Source organism: Zootoca vivipara, chromosome 10 (genome assembly GCF_963506605.1).
Source record: "Zootoca vivipara chromosome 10, rZooViv1.1, whole genome shotgun sequence".
Taxonomy (NCBI): domain Eukaryota; kingdom Metazoa; phylum Chordata; class Lepidosauria; order Squamata; family Lacertidae; genus Zootoca; species Zootoca vivipara.
The window spans coordinates 71,294,680-71,316,084 of NC_083285.1; the positions used below are offsets into that span (position 1 = coordinate 71,294,680).

Consider the following 21,405-nt stretch of genomic DNA (forward strand, 5'->3'; position numbering starts at 1 on the left):
AGGCCTGTCCTGATAAGATAACGGCGTGATAGGCGAGGGTGGAGTGCAGAAAGTAGCAGGAATAATCAATCACTCGTCCCTCACACAGGCACACTCTCGCCCGCCTCCCAGGAGGGTTGTCCTCTTGCGGAGAAGAGCTCCCCGCTTTGGGATCCATCCAGAGCCCTGCAGTTGCCAGCCTCACTGGGGCCTTTTGGGGGGGGGCGACTCTGTACTTTGCCACTGACATGCCCTGCGCATCTTGTGTGTGGAGGAGCTTTTGGCTTCCCACCAGCTAACATGGTAGGCTGAGCGTGCCGTTCCATAGGCCTCACCTGCCTCCCTTTTTGCTCCTGGGGAGAAGGGGGAAGTTGCCCTGGTGTGCTTGCATGCGTGAGCCGAAAGGGACGCCCCTACTCTTGTGTCCTGGTCAGGGGGGAGCAGTTGTGGGAATGGACCATGGATTGGGCTGCTTTCTCTCCTTGGCTGCAGAGCAGACTCGTCTTTCCACGGCCAAAAGTGCAAGTTATGCTTTGATGTCAAGTATGCTTTGATGGTGTTTCCTGCTTGGCAGGGGGTTGGACTGGATGGCCCTTGTGGTCTCTTCCAACTCTATGATTCTATGATTCTAAGTTGACACACAGATCTAGCTGTGTTGGAAAATGTGGGAGCTGGTCTTCACTAGGCACCGTTTTCTAGAGCTGGCTCCTGTGAAGATGGAAGCCACCTGCCATGAGAAGGGCTCCCAGTTCTCAGCCTGTGCTGACCTGTTGTTGTTTAGTCGTTTAGTCATGTCCGACTCTTCGTGACCCCATGGACCATAGCACGCCAGGCACTCCTGTCTTCCACCGCCTCCCGCAGTTTGGTCAAACTCATGTTCGTAGCTTCGAGAACACTGTCCAGCCATCTCGTCCTCTGTCGTCCCCTTCTCCTAGTGCCCTCAATCTTTCCCAACACCAGGGTCTTTTCCAGGGAGTCTTCTCTTCTCATGAGGTGGCCAAAGTCTTGGAGCCTCAGCTTCACAATCTGTCCTTCCAGTGAGCACTCAGGGCTGATTTCCTTCAGAATGGATAGGTTTGATCTTCTTGCAGTCCATGGGACTCTCAAGAGTCTCCTCCAGCACCACAATTCAAAAGCATCGATTCTTCGGCGATCAGCCTTCTTGATGGTCCAGCTCTCACTTCCATACATCACTACTGGGAAAACCATAGCTTTAACTAGACGGACCTTTGTAGGCAAGGTGATGTCTCTGCTTTTAAAGATGCTGTCTAGGTTTGTCAGTGCTGACCTAGCTGCCCCCAGAGCTTTCCTTGGTGTCCTCCCTCAGGCCTGTGTCTCTCTCCTTTTGTAAAGGAGGCAGGGGGAGGTGAGAGCCCACCAGCCTAAAGCATGTTTCTCTGGCAGCCTTTGGGAACCCCAGGTAGTGCCAGGCCACCAGCATCCCTTCAGGTGTGGCAATGGGCATCATCCTTCAACCTCTGCTACGCCTCCCACCTCAGGTGTCCCTGGACCTCTAAGCAGAAGGTCTCAGGCCTGCTGATGGATCTGGCCGTCGCTCCAAGATAGGGCAGGGGAAATAGGGGTGGGTGGGATTGAGCCTTGTGCTAATATGACTCTCTATCAGCACAAGCTGTTCTGCTTGCCGTAAAGACACCCTCGCTCCTTGTCTGCTGCTCTGGGATTCTTCTCTGGTCAGACCTCACCTGGAGTACTGTGTCCAGTTCTGGGCACCACAGTTTAAGAAGGATACTGACAAGCTGGAACGTGTCCAGAGGAGGGCAACGGCTTAGGGAGCTGGGTATGTTTAGCCTGGAGAAGAGAAGGTTAAGGGGTGATATGATAGCCATGTTCAAATATATGAAAGGATGTCATATAGAGGAGGGTGAAAGATTGTTTTCTGCTGCTCCAGAGAAGCGGACACGGAGCAATGGATTCAAACTTCAAGAAAGAAGATTCCACCTCAACATTAGGAAGAACTTCCTGACAGTAAGAGCTGTTCGGCAGTGGAATTTGCTGCCAAGGAGTGTGGTGGAGTCTCCTTCTTTGGAGGTCTTTAAGCAGAGGCTTGACAGGCATATGTCAAGAATGCTTTGATGGTGTTTCCTGCTTGGCAGGGGGTTGGACTGGATGGCCCTTGTGGTCTCTTCCAATTATATGATTCTATGATTCTGCTCCCCCCTCCCCAGGGGATTTGGGGCAGGAGGGGAGGAAGCCCCATTGCGCTGGCTGGAGCCCTTTGGCTGGCTTGCGGTGGAACGCTGCATTAGTTCAGTCCAGCCCACAATGTCTGAAGGTGGGTTTTGTGTTTCCTGTATATCTGCACGCCAAACTGAGCCACATCACCTGGTGGCATTTGGAGTTTAAATGCATCAGCAGAAGTCAAACAGCGCACTGAAACGCTTGCCTGGAGGAGCATGTTTCACCCTTGATGTAACCACACTGAGACTCGGAGTATGTAAAATGAGAAAGCCGGTTTTATTGTAGGAAATAAACGGTTGGACAGGAAAGATCCTAGTTCTAGCTAACTAAAGTGGAGCTGCCAAGAGCCGCGCTCACTCCTGCGTGTCTGCAGGAGAGAGCGAGAAAGGAAAGAGGCAGGTCAGGTCAGGAAAACAGTCTAGGAAACATGGAAGGCTCCCCCCCCCGCCTTCTGCCCATGCAAATGCACCAGCCTTCAACGCAAGCTGAGTTGCACCCCAGCACTTCCAACAGGGTTTGCGTTTTCTTTTAATTTAGAAGAGTCCTTGGCCCCCGCAGAGTCCCTTGAGAGCACTGCGTGTGCTTCACAAAGTCCATTCTCACAGCAACCCTGCGAGGTAGGTCAGCGTGGCAGCTGCTGTGTGGGTGTCCGGAGATGGAGCCCAAAGCCCAGCCCTGTGACTCCTGCCCTGCTAGGGCTCTTTGTGCCTCTGCCCCCCCCCCCAGCCCTTGGTGTATCCCATTGGGAAGTGATGCCTTGGGAGCCCCGAGCGGAAAAGGATTGTTGATCCCTTGACAATCAGAGCCGGAATGTTTTATGTAAAGTTGAGAACAGGGCAGATCAATGAGATGCGTAGGAAATCAGTACCGATCAGCAGCGTGGGGTGGGGGGCCGCGTGGCATTGGGCTGCTGCCTCCTGACGTAGGCGGGGGGCTTCTCCGTCCCTCCCTGGTTCTGGGTGTGCTGATCTGTGGCGTCAGAAAGGCACCGGCTCCCAGAGCAGCCCCCTGGAGGCGGCTGGTTCTGTGGGCCCTGCAAGGATGGCTCCTTTTCCCTGCTGGTCCGGGATCTATGCTGGCTCTTTATTTATAATTGATGCCTGCTGCTCTCGCACACTCTGGGGTCGTGTTGGGCCATGTTGTGTTGTGCGCCTCCATTTGCCAAGGGCAGCCAAATCATGGCCCTGGGAGGCCTCTGGCTCTCTCTTTCCACGCCTGGAACCTCAGGGAGGTGCTCTCTGAGCCTCGGGAGGGAGGGGAGCACAGCCCCCCCCCGAGGTCTCCTGCAGGCTGGCGCTTGTGTGTTTATCTCTAGCCCGTGGTTTAATGCCTCGTGCTGATGGCTTGCCTGGCTCTTCCTTCTTAGCAACCCAAAGACGATACCCTTTCTCTCCCCCCCCCCAGCTGTGATGGGGCTCGTCTTTTGCGCTGCAGCAGTCCGTGGCTGGCTGGGTGGGCTGGCTCTCCCTGGGATCTCTCTCCTCCCCCCCCCTCTTCCCTCGCCTCTCTGCTCAATCTCTCTCCAGTACATTTGAACTTGCTGCATTAAGCAGCATTGCCCTGAGCCCCTCCAGGATCCTGCAAGGTAGCTTAGTTTGCTTAACGAAAAGGCGCTTTGTGTGTCTCCTTCAATGCTGCTTACCTGCTGCCGAAGCAGCACTTCTCCCCCCTGCAAGGGCTTTTTTGCTGTGTTGGCCGTTGGATTTTGAGTACCTCCGGGGGGGGGGCACACACACACCCTCAGCAAGTGGAAATGTGCTGCTGCAGCCAGCAGCATTTGGTTTAGTGGGGATTATTGGGGGGGGGGCTTCTCTTTAGGAAGTGAGTTTGTGATGGTCCTGGGAGATGGCAATGGACAGTGGTTTGGAAGGGGGAGGGGGCCTTCCTTCTCCAGCTTCCCTGTGGTTGTTCCAGGAGGAAGATCCCGCAGATGTTCTGGGCTGCCCAGGTCTTCTTCTTCTTCTTCTTCTGGCGGCTCAGTTTCTCTGTCCCTCCCTCTCTGTTGGGGCTGGCTGGGGGGGGATGCCCTTTTGGGGCTTCTCTCGGCTGACTCTAGGAGCTGGGGCCCTTGGGAGTCAGAGCTTTGGCCAAACCACTAGCCCGCTTCTGCTGCGGCTCCATCACACGGGAAATCTGCTGATCTGAGTGATCAGAAGTGGGCCTTGGCCTGGACCCAGCCACTAAGGCAGGACCCCCTTTCCCATAGCAGGTAGTCAGGAGACACAGGAGTGGGCTTGGGGGTCTTGGGTTTTTTTACCCTGATGCCCTCAACTTCTGCCTGGGAAGCCAGCCTGTTCTTCAGCATTCCCCCATTGTTGCATGGAGGAGGAGGAGGACAATGGGCTTTCCTCGTGTGCAGACGTGGGCTATAATTTAGGCACCCCAGTTTTGAAGCAGGGCTTCATGGGGAGCTGAGGAGAGGCTGTTGCATCCCTCCCAAGGGACGGATCTGTGAGCACCTCAGGGGCAGGGGGTGGGTGGGTGGTTTTACTTTGGACCATTGGGATGCTGAGGCCGGCCAGTTGGTTGAGCATGTGCCACCAACCCCACAGGTTGCTCACTGCTTTCCTGAGTGTGGTGCAGCCCAGTCAGCCCACGTTCCTCAGGTGACCTCAGGTGACCTCCAGGGCCTCTGGACTATTGGGGGGGGGAGCACTGCTTCCTGAGCTCCTGCCTCCCTTGCCTGCCCTCTCCTACCCTTGGCACCGCAGGCTCTGCGGGGCTCTCAAGGTGCCCCTTGGTCACCTGCTCCTCTCCTGGTCCAGGGCTGCCGAGATGGGTGTCCTTGATGCTCCCCATCCCTCGAGAGACTTGTGTCCCTTTCTCCTCCATCCTTGTCCCTTTAGGGTACAAGAGAGGCCTGGTTCAGTCCCAGGCAGACAGCGAGAAAACTCTCCTCCTCCCTCCTGCTGCTCCTTGTTCCTTTATTTCACACAAGAGACAAGGTCCTCCTTCGAGGAGCGGGGTAGAGCTACAGGGGCAACTTTGTTAAGCAAAGGATTGGTGCTTCAGAGGAAGGAAGGAAGGAAGGAAGGAAGGAAGGAAGGAAGGAAGGAAGGAAGGAAGGAAGGAAGGAAGGAAGGAAGGAAGGAAGGAAGGAAGGAAGGAGAACACCTGGGCAAAGAGAGCTTGTGGACCAGCGGCCAGTTTGTGGGGCTATGGCCAACCTTTTTGGGCCTGAGGGTTGGGTGCCAGGAGCCGTTCTGTCCCTGCAAATTGGGCAGGGGGGGCATGCCACCCTCCCCCCCCCCGGATTCCTCAGCAGCCTGTGCCTGCCCCTCTCGATCTCTGCCTTGGATCTGCAACAACCCCTCTGGGCAGGTAGGCACCTGGAGTTGCTCTCCTGCTGGGGGCCAGGAAGGAGAAGCCAGATTGTGTCGGGAAGAATCTGCAATGCTTATCACTTTACAAACACGAGCGGAATTCACTGGGGAGAGGGGCAGCCTTTGAATCGACGCAGCTACAAGCACCCCCCAAAACAGACACAAAGAGAGGCCAGGTGCGCAGGCAGAATGATAAGCTGCACATGTGGCGGCCGGGGGGGGGGGGGGGAGGAGGTCTCTCTCCTTGCATGCGGCATTTCGGGTTGCAGAATTTGTCAGCTCCTGGCTGTGCCCCGTCGCTCTCTGACTCCAGACCAAGCGCAGGAGCGAGGCCGTCCGTCAGATACGACCCTTCTGCATCCTGGCCCTTTATGCTGCCACACAGCACCCTGCTGGGTTCTTGGGCTGGGAGGCCTCAAAAGCTCCACGCACACAGCCCAATGAATCTGATGCTGCGGGAGGAGCCCACCGAGCAGCTAGCTTCTGGGAAGCCGAGGGAGAGGTTTTGACAAGTCCTGGCTCCCCAGTAATTCCTCCTTCCGCCGTGTCCATGCGGCGTCCGCAGCAGGGGGGGTTGACATGAGATGTGTATAAACTCCGGTACTAATAGATACTTGTCAGAGGATGAGGCCTGAGCGTGACAGGCAAGTGCCGGCGCGTTTACCTAGCGAGCCCTGTCAATCACTCAGTGGGCTTGGAGGCTCCTCTGCTCGCCTGCCTTGACAACCAGCACAACAGCTGGAAGCGAGCCTCCCTCTGGGTGGGCTGAGAGCCCCAGAGGCGGGTGCGAAGGCCGGCTCCCTCCCCTCCGTGCTTCATGGTCCCTTTCTCTTCAGGGCTGCTGGACTTACTATTCTATATATATATATATATATATATATATATATATATATATATATATATATCTTTTTAATTAGATTTTACATAACAATTTCAATTTAAACTTATCATTCGCCTTCACATTTAGAATCCCGTGACTTCCCACCCCCCTTCCCTGGTTTCTGTTGCCCATCCCTTTTTCCTTCAGCTTATCCAATTTTCTCTTAATTTGTTAGGAATATTATTCACCATTTTCCCATTGTATTTTGCACGTTACAAGCATTACTCTAATCCTGCCAAGGTGTTTTTTTTAGTTGTTTATAATGTTCTCTGAAATACATGATAATTTCCCCCATTCCTCCTTGATTTCTTCTCTTCTTGGTCTCTGATTTTCCCAGGTAATTTCGCCATTTCGGCGTCGTCCATCGTCCCCATCCGACCCTCTGGTTGGAACTTACCATTCCAGCCCTGTTCTTGGTGGGGTCGGCCGTAGGGATTTGTGGCTGGTCCTCCTGCCCGAGGGTCTGGGAGGTTTCGGGCTCTAGGGAGCAGTGTGCTGGGTGAAGGTCCCTCTTGGGCTGAGCGCTTTCCTCAAGGGAAACTGCCGTGGGTAAAATGCAAGGGGTCCTGGCTTTCTGTGGAGAGGAAGGTGGGAGCTCCCTTCCAAAGGGGACCCATAGAAGCTTCTCCACGCCTTCCGGGGGCTCTGAAAGCAAGGCCTTGAGAGGCTGGGGAAGAGGCAGGTTCAACAGCTGCCTTCTGCAGAGTCAGACTCTTGGCTGATCTAGTTCAGCACTGCCGACACTGATGGGCAGCTGTGGATCGCCAGAGGTTTTGGAAAGGGGACAGTCTCAGCTGCACCTTCTCCGTCTGCCGCTGGACTTCTTCTGCAACTTAGAATCATAGAGTTGGAAGAGACCCCAAGGGCCATCCAGTCCAACCCCCTGCCAAGCAGGAAACACCATCAAAGCATTCTTGACATATGGCTGTCAAGGCCCTGCTTAAAGACGTCCAAAGAAGGAGTCTCCACCACACTCCTTGGCAGCAAATTCCACTGCCGAACAGCTCTTACTGTCAGGAAGTTCTTCCTAATGTTTAGGTGGAATCTTCTTTCTTGTAGTTTGAATCCATTGCTCCATGTCCGCTTCTCTGGAGCAGCAGAAAACAATCTTTCTCCCTCCTCCATATGACATCCTTTCATATATTTGAACATGGCTATCATATCACCCCTTAACCTTCTCTTCTCCAGGCTAAACATACCCAGCTCCCTAAGCCGTTCCTCATAAGGCATCGTTTCCAGGCCTTTGACCATTTTGGTTGCCCTCTTCTGGACACGTTCCAGCTTGTCTGTATCCTTCTTGAACTGTGGTGCCCAGAACTGGACACTGTACTCCAGGTGAGGTCTGACCAGAGCACAATACAGTGGTACTACTTCTTTGGTGAGGCTGCAGTATCCAGACTGAAAGGCGAGCCTGTCTCACACAGGCCACGCTCTGCGTGTGTATACTGTAAATATAAGATATACAAGACGGCTGACGTTAATGGCAGCACCGGATTCTTGTCGACTTCGCTTTTATCACTCCAACTGGCAGGACTTCTGACCCGTCTGCCTTTTAAAATTCATTGCCCCCTCCTCATTTGGCTTCCCTCCCCTCCACCCCCAGTCGCGGCTTCCCCCCCATGCAGGGGATTGTAAATCTTGCCTCCCTGCCTTACAACAACCCCTGTTATCATTTTCACGGCTCACCTCCGCCTTTGAATACTTAATTTAAAACTTCTGCCTCTCGCTCAGCGGTTCATAATTCCAGGCCTGGTTCCTGGGTGGGGGGGGGGAGGAAAGGAGGGTGATGGATGGGCCTCAGGAGGAGAGCGGAAGCCATAAGCCGAGTCTCCAGGGGGGGGGCGGGGGCAAGGGGAGTGTGCTTTTTTTAACGTTAAGTTTAATAAGATGGATATCTGGAGCACATAGTTATTCTAATCATGCCATTCCGCCTCCTAATCTATTGGCCTGTGTGATGGTTATGGCTTTTAAATTTCCGCAACCTTACGGTGACAAATCGTGTCTCTTTTCAATTGCAAAGTTTGGAATCAAAGTCTGCGGGAGAAGGGCTGGGGTGGCCCCCAATATTACCTGATGAGTGCCCCGGGCAACCCTCCAAGGTCTCCCTCGGCCTGTTTTTGCACGCGGAGCCTTCAGGGTGCATTGCAGCCCTTTGGACCCCTGGCAAGGGGGCAGGCAGCCCAAAGCAGCAGCGACCAATGGAAAAGGAGGAGGAGAGCAAGAGAGGACTTGATGGGAGAGGCCAGGCATGGCCCCTCAAGGCCTGCGGAGGACCAGCAGAAGCCTTTTCACAACAAGGGGTAGAGCTCAGAGCCACCTCCAGGGGACACCTGCCTTGCCCCAGGCGGCAGGAGAGTCGAGCTGGCCTCTAGATTACGGCAGGTGCAAATGAAAGAGAGCAAACCTTTTCTAGCATGGAAGTTCAGTTATGGAGAAAGAGTCACCTGTCGACAGTCTGTCTGTCAGAGATCTCATCTTATGACTTGTGTGTGGTCCTGATTTCTCTTTGGAGCCTCGTGCTTTGAGCATTTATTTGTTGTTGCCGAGGGAGAACTTCTCATGAACTCAAGAGATTCCTTTGGGTGAGCCCGTACTTAAGTGGTTCATTTTGCAAAACGATCTGCTTGCGCTGCGCCGCAGTGGATCTCCCCCGGCTTGCCTTCGGGAAGCGGAGAACACTTGAATTTTTCAAGAGGCCACTTGAAGCCCTGGGGGCGCCCAGCCCCTCCTCCCTCTCCCTTCATGGCAAGGGGAGGCGACCCAGTGGGCAGCTTCGAGAGGCAGGAGATCCTGGTGGTGGGTGGGCTTTGAAGCCCCTCCAGGTTGCCTCTTGTTGTTGCCGCTCCTTTCCCCCTCCCACCTCCTCCCCGTGCAGCAGTTTAACAACCTGCTTCTCTGCTAAGTGCTTTGCTTTATGCATCAAAAGCCTTTTTCACAACTGAATAAAGCCTAAACGGCAAGAGGAGCTGGGAGCTGCAGGGCAGGGAGGCAGCTGTAGCCGTGGGCGTCCAGGATCCGTGGGGCTGGGTGGAAAGTGCCCAAAGGCCAGGGCGAGCCACGGTCTTCCTTGGCTATTGGCCTGCATCCTGCTCTGTGCATAGCAGCTGGGGGGCGGGGGAAGAGAAGGGCCTGAGAATCTCTTATCCCCAGCAGCATCTCCTGGGCTTGGAGCCTGTTCACTGGGGGATTGGGGCTGCCTTCTGTAGGACTCCTCCAGGTCTCCCAGAAGGCCCAGCTGACTTGGGCCGGTTGCCTCTGGGGTGTTCCCTGCACATGAGAACATCCTGCCCAGCCTTTAGGCAGCTTGCGCTCATGGTTCAGAGCCCCAGGACTTCCTCTGCTGCTTTCCTCTCCAGGCCAGCTGACAAGGCAGCTCCTTGTCATCGTCCCACCCCCCTCCTACCCCCCGGGCACCCTCCCTTGGCCCTGGTCGCCCTTGGCCAGACCCCCAGGGCAGGGCTCCAGTCCTGAGCTGCTTTTATCCAGGCTCACAGGGGAAGCAGGCCCAGGTTTTGCTTGGTGGGTTCTCTCTGCTCAGCAGCAGCTGGTCTCCCCACAAATAGACACCTCTTCCCCTCCTCAGTGGTTTAACCACAGCGACCCAGGTGGCGCTGTGGGCTAAACCACTGAGCCTAGGGCTTGCTGATCAGAAGGTCGGCGGTTCGAATCCCTGTGACGGGGTGAGCTCCCGTTGCTTGGTCCCAGCTCCTGCCAACCTAGCAGTTCGAAAGCACGTCAAAATGCAAGTAGATAAATAGGAACCGCTACAGCGGGAAGGTAAATGGTGTTTCCATGTGCTGCTCTGGTTTGCCAGAAGCGGCTTTGTCATGCTGGCCACATGACCTGGAAGCTGTACACCAGCTCCCTCGGCCAATAATGCGAGATGAGCGCGCAACCCCAGAGTCGGTCACGACTGGACCTAATGGTCAGGGGTCCCTTTACCTTTACCTCCCCTCCTGCCAAAAGAAAGAGAGGGAATTTCTCACCCTGATCTTGATTTGCCTTCGGCTTCCTCTTTGCCGGTGCCAGGCATGATGGCTCACTGGCAGGGCTCACCTGGAGTGATTTCTTCTGCCTCTTGTCTTGGGGTGGGGTGAGGAATCCTTCCAGTTGCCCCCCCCCAGATTGGATGTCTGCAAATGCCCAGGCCAGCCCTGCAGGGTGTGTGCCTCCTGGGCAGGTTCTGCCGGCCCAACAGAGGTGAGGGTGCTGGGGCTGCCACCTGACTCCAGGCAAGCAGAATCAGCCATCCTTTCCCTACTTGGATGAGAAGACAGTCGCGTGGGAGCCCCACCCAAGCCTTCCCCTCTCCCTGCTCAACCTGGCAGCGCCAGCCCCCCAGGTGCCCAGGAAGCTTCCAGAGGTGCCCGTATGCCCAGGCTGCGTGTGGGGACATTTGGGGCTGGGCTCTGCTTCTCCTACTCCCAGCGCACTGAGCTGCCTGTGCCTCTCGCACCATTTGCTTCTTGCTAATTATGGGCAGATCCATTATGAATAGCGGGCAAATGCTAATCTGCCTGGAAAGCGGCTGGAGTGTCTGATGTTTTCCTTTGCATATTTCATTCGTGTGCTTTGTCTCCCCGTATTACAGAAGCAGTTGCTGCTTCTCCTAGGCAGGACTTAATGGAGAAAAAAAATGCCCAGTTCAGAGCAGCCTACCTGATTTGTCCTGGGCAGACCCTCTCCCTGGGCGAGGGCCAGGAAAGGCTGGTGCTCAAGAAACTTGCCCAGAACCCCCCCCTCCTCCTCCTCCTCCTCCTCCTGCTGCTGCTGCTGCTGGATCAGACCAGAGGCCTTGGTCTCATCCAGCACCCTGCACCCCCCCCCAAGTGGAAGCAGCACAGGAGTGTCTCCACCCCAGGCCACTCGTCTTCAGCAGCAACTGGTCTTCTGCCTCTCGTACAGGAGACAGCAGCAATAGACAGCCGCTGTGACTGGTAGTCTTTTCTCTTGCAAAGTCACTTTGAGACCTTTCCTGTGGAAAAAGCAAGGAACTAATGGAATGGCTTGGCTCTTCTCCTGCTCCCCAGCGGGGCTGCAGAATGTTTGCAAGGAAAGCAATTGCCGGTGGGGTGGGGGGTGCAGAGAGAGGGGGGGGAGCCAGCAACCAGCACTTCCAAGTGTCTCTTGCTGGCTCCTTCCCTCTCACCCACACCCAGATGTGGGAGGTTTGTGAGAGCCCCTTCCTGGTGTGCTGGCCAGGGGGTGAAAGCGCCGCCTGACCCCTTTCGTGGGGTCTCCAACCTGCCCTTCTGCAGTGGCCCTTGCGTACCTGGAGAGGGGAGCTTTTTGGCACTGCCCCGGCAGGTGCAGAGAGAGGTGGGGGCTCCTGTGCCATTGCGCCCCCGTGGCTCCACGCGGGGCCTGCTCGGTGTGCCCTGCAGAGGGTCTCTGGAGCCCTTGGCCCCTGGGCCCAGCTCCCAGCGTGGCCGGCGGGGCAGAGGAGCCGGCTTGCCTTCTCCCCTGGCCAGCGCTGCACTTGCGCCCTTGTCTGCAAACCTCATCAAATTCCTGGATATTTAGACATCCATTTTATTGCTTAATCGAGCTTGAAGCAGCTTAAATGAATACAAGTGTTTGTAGTCGTGAGGGCGGAGTTTTATGGCTTTGGAGCAGGGGCCGGCTTCATCCTAGCGCAGCCGCCTCCAAGCCAGAGGCCCCCTTGGCTCTGCGGCTGGGGGGGGGGGAGGGGGCTGGCATGGAAAGGCAGCATGGCCAGAGGGATTGGGTGGGGAGCAACACCAGCTGGGCGCTGCCACCCTGGGCTCCTTCCTCAGGCGCCACGGGACTGCCCTCGACCGGTGCCAGAAGAGCCCCAGCCCCTTTGGCACCCCAAATATGCGTCTACATCTTGGCCTGCTTTTCGAACGGGAGAGGGCTGCAATCCTACAGTTTAGCCAAGAAATGTATATGTTTGTTTCATTTTTACTGCACCTGCCCTCCAGGGTGATTTGGGGAGCTGTATCTCTCCCCCCCCTTTCCCAGCTTTCTCCAGTTTTATTCTGTGGGGCAGGCTGGGCCAAGAGGCATAGTGGGCCCAAGGTCGCCCCAGAAGGTTATGGGCCAGCTCCCAGCAAGAAGAAGGCCTCGCTCGAATAGCAGGAGGTCACGCAAGCTCCCTTCCCGAACTGAGCCCAGGAGTATCAAGGCAGGGCGATTTGGGGGGAGGGCTGCTGGGAGAGGCCCCTCGGAGCTGTCCCTGGGCGGCCTGAGCTCTGTGGCACTGCTGCTGCTGCTACCGCCACCAGGATTTGTGGCCCTCTTGCCAACCAGCTGTGCCCCGGAGGTGGGTGGGGGGTGACACTGCGGTGACGTTGAGGCCCCACGTCCCTGGCACTTGACTGTCGCTCATTGTGTCCTGAGCGAGGATTGATTTCTGTGCTGTGCGCCTGACAAGGGCAGTCCCTGAAGCAAAGTCATGTGCTGCTTGATCCCCGGGATCGGAGAGCAGATTGATTTTGAATTTGTTCAAGTGCTGTTGCCCTAGGCGGCTTGTGTGTGAGAGAGCTTTATTTTCGCCACCCGTTTCCCCACACCCGTGGGTCCCACGCAGGCTGGAGGGTATTGCCGGGGAGGCGGCTTCTTGGTGTCAGAGCAAGCCGCCTGGCGAAATGGCACTTTGCGGCACCTAAATCTAGGGGTGCAGGTGGCCGAATCTTGGGGTGATCCCAGGCTGGAAAGGTTTGCAGTTCCCTCTCACCTGGACGCCCTTCACCGTGCCCCCTGACGGTTTTCTGCCCCCTTTGTGTCTCCTGCAGGTGGAGGTGGAGGTGGAGAGCATGGACAAAGCCGGGAACTTCATTGGCTGGCTGCACATCGACGGCGTCAACCTGTCGGTGGCCTTGGTGGAGCAGGCGTTGTCCAAGGTGCACTTCACGGCGGAACGCAGCAACTACTACAAGCCCCTGGTGGCCGCAGAGGAGGCTGCCAAGCAGAAGAAGGAGAAGGTACCAGCCAGCGGAGAGGGAGGGAGGGAGGGAGGGAGGGGGGAGGCCGGGGGAGGGCCTTCTTTCTGGTCCAGAAAGGGGCAACGCCTGGGTGTGCCCCCAAGGCTCAGTGGCTCCCCAGCATCACTTGGTGCAATGCTCCCCTCTCGGCCGGGCCGGGATCCGTCCCCTTCCACTCTCCCCACCAGCCGACCAGGTTTGGGGTGCCGTTTGCCAAATGCATGCCAGGTGCCCTTTGCCCCGTTGCCAGGCCCACGCCTGCCAGCGCTGAGGAATCCCCACCTGAGCCAGGGCTGCCCGCGCTCAGTTTTTAATTGCCGATTCATAACTTGCCTTGCTCTTTCTCCTGTCTTGCTGCTGCCTTGGAACGTGGGGAGAATGGGAGCGCTTTGCCCCTGCCCTCCTCCCCTCCTGGAGGCACAAAGCCTTTTCCCGATGCGTGGAGCTGGGGGGTTTTGGGGAGGGGGGAGAAGGTGGGCCTCTCCACCCCTGACTGCTGCTGCGGTTCCCCTGCAAGGATGGCATCCTGACAACTTAGGAGAGGAGACCTCTTGAGCTCCCTCCGTCTCTTCTCCCTCCTCCATTCCGAGAATCCAGAATGTCTGTGGACGATTGACTTGCCCCTTGGGGAGCCGTGCGTGAGCCTGTGAGCATCCGTGGGGCGAGAGGGGGGGGGCTGCTTCCCACCAGCCTCCCCGGGACTTTGCCAGCGTGCTGGACGGCCGAGCGGCCTTGGGGGGCCATCCCAAGATGCAAATGGCTCCGGCTTGGCACTGACAAATGCCTGCGAAGGCCCCTTGTCAGTCCTCGGAGGCAGAGGATGTGAAGAGTCCGCACTCCTCTGGGGCAGCCCCAATTCCATGGCGGGCTTGCTCTTTTTCTGCCCCAAGGGCAGGAGGAGATTGAGCAAAGGAGCTTCTGGGGGGCTGGAGGGGGGGGAGGGGACCACCCACCATGCAGCCTGTCAGTGCTCGTCTCTTCCCAGGCCTGCCTCGTGAACTGCGAAGCAGCCCAGTTTGGGGAGAACCTAGTCAGGCACAGAAGCATCCTGGGTGCCAGTGGGGGGGGGAGACGGGCACTTGCTCCCCCTGCCTTAATGGAGCCCGTTCCGGCGGGAGAGTGTTGCCCGAGAAGCACCGGCCCCCCGAGGGCTCCGAGCACCGTTTGACTTAACTCTTCCATTAATTAAATCAGAGGCTGTTTGGGCGCCTCTGGGGAAGCAGCCACGTCCGGCGTGATTTGTGTCGCCGGCGCGGAAATTGTGTGTGAAGGTGTGGGCCTGCTCCTTGCAAGGGGGGGGGGCACACAGCATGGCCGGACTGAGCCGCGGGATTGGAAGAGGTGGCTGCCTTTGCCCGCCCCCTTCCACGGCCCCTCCCCTCCAATCAGCCTGGCCCTTGCCTGCGCTTCTTCACGCCCGGCTGTCGACTGGACTCTTCTCACCCCCCCCCCCAGGTAGATGCCTCTGCCTCCCTCGGCTCAGCTCCCTTGCAGCCAGCCTCACCACGGTGCCCATACCCTAGCCCTTGCCCTGGCAGCTAGAGACCATGCAGGGGCTGAGCGCTGTGTTATCGGCCAGGGCCGGCCACCATCGTCCCTCCTGGTCAGGCGGTTCTGGAGCCCCTGCTCCTCAGAGAAGGTAGAAGGCCGGCAGCCTTTGGCATGGCAGCCCCGGGCCTCTCCCCACCCTCAGCCCACCTCGGGCCGAGGGGACCCAGCTTGGGCTGCTCTGGCTAAGGGCCTTGCTCCCTTCCTCTCTTGGCTGCAACACCCTGGGTGTCCATTTTTGGCTGCTTCCGTTTCCCTCCCCGCCGTTTCCGTGGCATCCCTGGGAACGTGGCTGGTGAACATTGTGTGGCCGTGGCGCTTGAGCTCTTTGGGTTTGAAGAGCAGTCCTTTTGGACTCCTGTCACCATCCCTGCGCTGCCTTCTCCGCCAGGGTGGTTGTGTGGGTCAGGCTGGGCGCCTGCACGAGGGCGGCACCGTTGCCAGGAGGCCGAGATCTGCATTTGGGGCAGAGAGAGGGGCTTCCAGGGGTGGCAGCCCCAGAGCCAAGCTGTCTCCTGCCTGCTGACCTCCCCCTGCTCCTCTCTCTGGTGTGTGGAGGTGTAAATTGAGCGGCAGAGAGAGGGAGAGGGAGCGTCATGGGCTCCCTTCCCCAGCCCGGCTGCCTTGCCTTGCCTGCCTGTCACAGCTCCCCCTGCTCGGTCGCCCACCCAGCGACTCGATCGGACTTGACAGCCTGTCTCTTTGCATCAGCGCAGCCGTGCCGTGCTCCTGTTGCGCAGGGGCCCGGGTGAGGCTGCCACCTGACACGGGGGGGGGGGCGGTGGGGTGTGCCTGCCTGCCTGCCTGCCTGTCTCCTCCTCCGCTTCACGCAGCCACGGCTGGGAGCTCTGAGCCTGCCCAGAAAGCTTTCTGTGTTGGGCTGTCCTCAGCACAAGGTGCTGGTTGGGGGGCCACTGTCTACCTCCCCTGACCCTAAGAGATGCGGGGTTCTGCGCTCCCAGGAAAGGCTGCCCACATCAGCTGGAGGGGCTGTAGCTGCTTCCCTGCTTCCAAAGTCACCTCTCCTGTGGAGCGCCGGCTGAACCTTGGAGCCTTTTCTGCCCGGTGCCCAACTCCCCTTCCTGGCCTGTGAGATCATTCCTAGGCTTGCGCACCGACCCTCTCTGGCTCCTGTGACCTCTGTCTCCATCCTCGTTCCCCCCTCCCCCCCCCAGGTGTGGTCGCACTACGAAGAGGCCCCCGTGGAGGACGTGGTTCTGGTGCCCGAGGAGAAGGAGCGCACGGCCAACTACAAACCCGTCTTTGTCACGGAGATCACGGATGACCTCCACTTCTATGTGCAGGATGTGGAGACAGGTAGGGGGGCAAGGCGGGGGGGGGGAGAGCTCCCCGGTTTGATTTACGCTCTGCCAGAATGGTTGCAGGACAGACCCAGGGACCTGCTCCAGGGGGCTTGTACGTGGGTGGGTGGGTGGTGCTGAGAAAGCGTCTTCGGGTCCCCTGCAAGCTTGGCAACTGACCCAAGCCAAGCTCTGCCTGCCCCATTCTGCCCTGGGGCAGCTGCTGATCATCGCTTCCTTCAGGCCCTGAGTCTCTCATTCCCGCCCCCCCCCCCTTTGTTTTAGGGACCCAGCTGGAGAAGCTGATGGAGACCATGCGGAGCGAGATTGCTGCCCACCCCCCTGTGGAGGGCTCCTACACCCCCCGCCGCGGAGACTACTGCATCGCCAAGTTTGTCGACGGAGAGTGGTGAGAGGGGGGGGCTGTGTTGAGGGAGGGGCACAGGCAGGGGGCCCTTGGGAGCTGCCTTGTGGGGGATGCCACCCTCGGGACTCAGGGTCCCTCCAGCTTAGCCCCTAAGACTTGCAAGGCAGCCTCCCAGGGTGCCAGCTGGGGCAGGGAGATGATTTGGCCATGGCCTCCTCCCTTGGCCATTCCGGGAGGCGCAGACAGCCAGGGAGGCTGCCTGTAAGGATGGAGCTCTTGGCAAGGGAGAACCTCATAGCTGATTTCCCACCCACCCCCACCCCTTTCTCGTTTTCAGGGGCAGCCCGCCCCACCCGCCTTGCAACAAGTGGCGGGGGGTGGGCTGCCCCTGAAAAGTGTTGGGTCTCAAGCTTATTCCCCCCCTCCCCTGCACCCTTACAGGTACCGCGCCCGGGTGGAAAAAGTGGAGTCTTCAGCCAGAGTGCATGTCTTCTACATCGACTATGGAAACGTGAGTGGGGGGGTGGTCTTTGGGGGAAGAGTCCTGGGGGGGGGGGCTGGAGGCCTCAGCAGCCCCAAAGCTGCTTTGGGAGGGGCAAGACCTCCTCTGGACTGGGGGGCCCTCCCCCTGAAAGGCCTGGTCCGTAATCTGTGGGGGCTCCCGAGCCCCACCTTGTTGCGGGAGCGCAAAGTGTCTTCCGTAGCAAGGACATCCCTGCGGCTGTTCCTTTAGCCGCTTCCCATCCGGACTGTTACAATGCATTGCACCTGGGGCTGCCCTTGGAGACTGGGAGGTGCCCCATGGGGCTGGTCGTCTCAATCCCGAAGCATTTGCATTGCACCCGAGTTCAAGGGTTCAACATGTGCAGCCCTATAGGACTTAGAACAGGTCCTCTTATGAAACTGCAGGTTCTTACAATAACCCTGCTGGTGTTTTTATCTGTTTCCAAGTATATATTTAAAGTAGATAATTAAATGACCAAGTTACCGCATTTTTCCGTGTATAAGACTAGAGCTTTTTATTTTTAAAATAGCTTTAAAATAGGCCCTCATCTTATACGTGGTTAGTGCAGAGCGGGTGATTGGTTGCAGCCGTGAGCAGGAGATGTTCTGTGGCGACAGGGCGGGTGATTGGTGGCCGTGTGAAGGGCTGTTTGCAATTGGCTGCCTCTGTGGCAATGGCGCAGTTGATTGGTGGCTGCGGGTCTTGGGCGACGCACACAACCGTCAGTGGTGGGTGGGTGAGCGATTTTTGGCAATTCCAGCCCCCCAGAAGTTCAGCAATTCTGTGCCATCTCTCCCCGTTTTCTTAAATCGGGGTCCCCCCAAAACTGGGCTCATCCTATCGACGGAAAACGACAGTAAATGAATTTGGATATGCAAAAGATATTTAAAAATAAATTTAAGGGACCGCAGAAAGAGACTTTGAAATGTTGAAATGATTGTAAAACTAATGAAATGAATAAACATGAAAAGTATAGATAAAAACCTTTTAAAAGAAAAAAAAAGAGAGGACTTAGGACAGGTAACGGAGGGGCTGCTTGATGCTTGAGATGTACTGGGGGGAGCTTTTCAGGAACAGCATGTGCTGGTGATGGGAGTGCCCTTCCCAACCCCCCCAAGAGACAAGGGTGGTGTGCCTGGTCTTCAGGACAAAGGGAACTGGTGGTTTTGACTGCTTTTAATATTCCATTGTTGCATTTGGTGTGTCTGCTGTGAAAAACAAACTTCCTTTTCCCATTGTCCTGAGATCTGCGGGCGCCAAGGGGTGACTGAGCCGCCTTTTCTTTTCTTCCCCCTCTGCAGAAGGAGACTCTCCCCTCCACCCGCCTGGCCACCCTGCCAGCTGCCTTCAGCACCCGCGTCCTCCCTGCTCAGGCTGCCGAGTACAAGTTTGCTTTCATCCAAGTGCCCCAAGATGTGAGTCCGGGGCGGGGGGGGGGAGGAAGGCACGTTAGGGGGAGGCCAGGGGGAGCTTGCGGGTTCAGTTGTGCCCTCCTGCCCTTGAGCTGCCCCTCATTTGCCACCTGGAAGAGGAGAACCGGAGGTCATCGCCAAAAGGGGCAGCTAGAGGGTCTGGGGGAGGAAGCCCAAGGGCGATGGGTCCTCAGTGTTGCAGAAACGCTGATTCTCTGCTTGCTTCTCAAACCCTCGTGAAATGCAGGTTCCCCCAGCACGGTGGTTGGGCCGTAAGAGCAGGAGAGACGAAATATGTTCTGTCTTCCCCCAGAAAGGAAGAATATGGTGGTGGCAGCCAGCTCTGGGGGCTTTGGAGGAGGAATGGGCCCATTTACACAGAGAAGAGGGGCCCAGAGGACACCTGTTAGCCTCTCCCCCATGTTGAGAGGCTGCCCTCAACCACAGAGTCTAGGGCTTGCTGGTCAGAAGGTTGGCGGTTCGAATCCCTGCAACGGGATGAGCTCCCGTTGCTTGGTCCCAGCTCCTGCCCACCTAGCAGTTCGAAAGCACATCAAAGTGCAAGTAGATAAATAGGGACCGCTCCAAGTGGGAAGGTAAACGGCGTTTCCGTGCGATGCTCTGGTTCGCCAGAAGCAGCTTTGTCATGCTGGCCACATGACCCGGAAGCTGTCTGCGGACAAACGCCGGCTCCCTTGGCCTATAGAGCGAGATGAGCGCCACAACCCCAGAGTCGGACACAACTGGACCTGATGGTCAGGGGCCCCTTTACCTTTACCTTTACCCCACCCATCTGGCTGGGTTTCCCAAACATTAAAAGCTTCCCTAAACAGGGCTGCCTTCAGATGTCTTCTAAAAGTCAGATAGTGGTTTATTTCCTTGACATCCGATGGGAGGGCGTTCCACAGGGCGGGCGCCACCACCAAGAAGGCCCTCTGCCTGGTTGCCGATAACCTCGCTTCTCGCAGGGAGGGAACTGCCAGAAGGCCCTCGGAGCTGGACCTCCATGTCCGGGTTGAGCGATGGGGGTGCTCAGGAGCTGCCGCCACCAGTATATTCTGTCCCGCTCTGGAAGGCGGGTTCAAGGCACCCCTCCCTCTGACTGAGCGTGGCCCCCCTTCCGCTCTCTGCAGGAGGAGGCCAGGGCAGACGCCGTCGACAGCGTGGTGCGCGACATCCAGAACACGCAGTGCCTGCTGAACGTGGAACATGCCGGGCCCAGCTGCCCCCATGTCACCCTGCAGTTTGCCGACTCCAAGGGCGACGTGGGGCTGGGCCTGGTGAAGGAGGGGCTGGTCATGGTGGAGCCGCGCAAGGAGAAGCAGTTCCAGAATGTGGTGAGTGGCGACAGCAGGTCCGCCTGGGAAGTGGGGCGGGCGGGGGGCTGAGCACGGGGGGGGGGAGAGAAGGGGGCAGGCGAAAGGGCAGAGAGGGCCTGCTCTGATTCCGCCTCTTCCCTCCAGATCACAGAGTACCTGAATGCCCAGGAGGCAGCCAAAAGTGCCCGGGTAAGTCAGCAAGCAGAGGCCTCCGGGCAAGGGGAGGGGGCTGGAGAGCTGGGGGGGGGCAAGCGGTCCCTACGGAGGGGGTCTTGGGAGGGGTCCCTGGCTGCCGCTCGTGTCTCACCCTGCCCCCCCCTCTGCCCTCCTCGCAGCTGAACTTGTGGCGCTACGGAGACTTCCGCGCTGATGACGCCGACGAGTTTGGCTACAGCCGCTAAGCGACAATCCCGCTGGCCCCTCGCGGCCCCCGCCACACGCTCTCCTCTTCCTGAACCCCAAGCGCCGCCCTGCCTCTGGAGCCCAATGCCTCACCCGGCGGGCGCGAGGGGGCGGGGTTCATCCGACTCCAGGAGCAGACTGACTTGGCAGGGCCGGCCTGTGGAGGGAGGGAGTCCTGGGGTCTCCCCCTCCCTCCCAGCCAGCCCCCTCCCCACCCTCCTCCTCCAGCAGCCGGGGGGGAGGGGGGCGTGTCTGCGTGACGCTTTGGAAGCCAATAAAAGTAGTGAGAAGCTGGCCAAGGCCGTGTCTTTTATTTTCCGGGGGGGGGGGGGAGGCATGTCAAGGAGATGGGGGCCACAGGGGGTCAGGATGCCATGGTGAGGGGCTTTCGTTTTGCTCCAGGGGGTGGGGGTGGGGTGGGGTTAAGAGTTACTGCTGCTGCTGCTATTTAAATCTGTATACCACCCTCCATCCATAGATCTCCGGGCTGTTCACAACACAAACATCAAAAGAGAAAGAACACACAAAATACACAAATTACGACTTTGAGACTGTCAAGTTTGCCCAATATTGTTTATGCCCTTGGCACCCATTCCTTGTTAGTCCTAAGCTTGTCCAGTGGTTAGGGATTAAGAATGCATACATAAACTAGGCAAATTGTACAAGAAGGCCAAGCCTGTTTTGACCCCGCAGACCAGATGGATGGAAGTTGTGAAGAGCCCCAGGTTGGAGGGCAGAGGAAAGAGCCACACGGGGGGGGGGGCAGGGAGGCTGGCTCTTCCTTGGCCTGGACCAGGCCCTCTCCTGCCATTGTCCTCCTTTTCTTCCTAAGAACCTGAGAAGTGCCTCGTGGATCAGGCAAGGGGCCCACCTAGCCCAGCACCATCCTGTTCTCCCATGAAGGGAGGCAGAGCTTAGCCATCCTGGCTGGAAGCCACTGACAACCCCCCCCCCCTCCTCCGTGGGTTTGTCTCATCCTCTTGTCAAGCCACCTGGGTTAGTGGCCTTTGTTGCCTCCTCCTGCGGGAGCATAGCTGTCAAGTTCTCCCTTTTTTTAAAGGGAAATTCCCTTATGCTGAATAGGCTTCCTCGCGAGAAAAGGGAAAACTTGACAGCTATGTGCGGGAGGGAGATCCACAGTTTAGCACTGCGCTGCGTGAAGAAGGGCTTTCTTTCATCCGTCCTGAACATTCAGCTTCATGGAACGTCCGCATGTTCTAGTG

General features: G+C 57.6%; 1 protein-coding gene across 1 annotated transcript in view; it reads left to right on the forward strand.

Moving 5' to 3' along the window:
• Nucleotides 1–20,481, forward strand: part of SND1 (staphylococcal nuclease and tudor domain containing 1) — a 241,695-nt gene extending 221,214 nt beyond the window's left edge. Inside the window, exons 17-24 of the mRNA XM_060279344.1 lie at nt 13,140–13,328; nt 16,052–16,193; nt 16,463–16,586; nt 16,986–17,055; nt 18,351–18,464; nt 19,595–19,798; nt 19,925–19,969; nt 20,116–20,481. Of these exons, the coding sequence (XP_060135327.1) occupies nt 13,140–13,328; nt 16,052–16,193; nt 16,463–16,586; nt 16,986–17,055; nt 18,351–18,464; nt 19,595–19,798; nt 19,925–19,969; nt 20,116–20,181 (954 nt within the window). The 3' untranslated portion in view covers nt 20,182–20,481. The remainder of the gene's footprint in view (nt 1–13,139; nt 13,329–16,051; nt 16,194–16,462; nt 16,587–16,985; nt 17,056–18,350; nt 18,465–19,594; nt 19,799–19,924; nt 19,970–20,115) is intronic.
• Nucleotides 20,482–21,405: the final 924 nt, after the last annotated feature.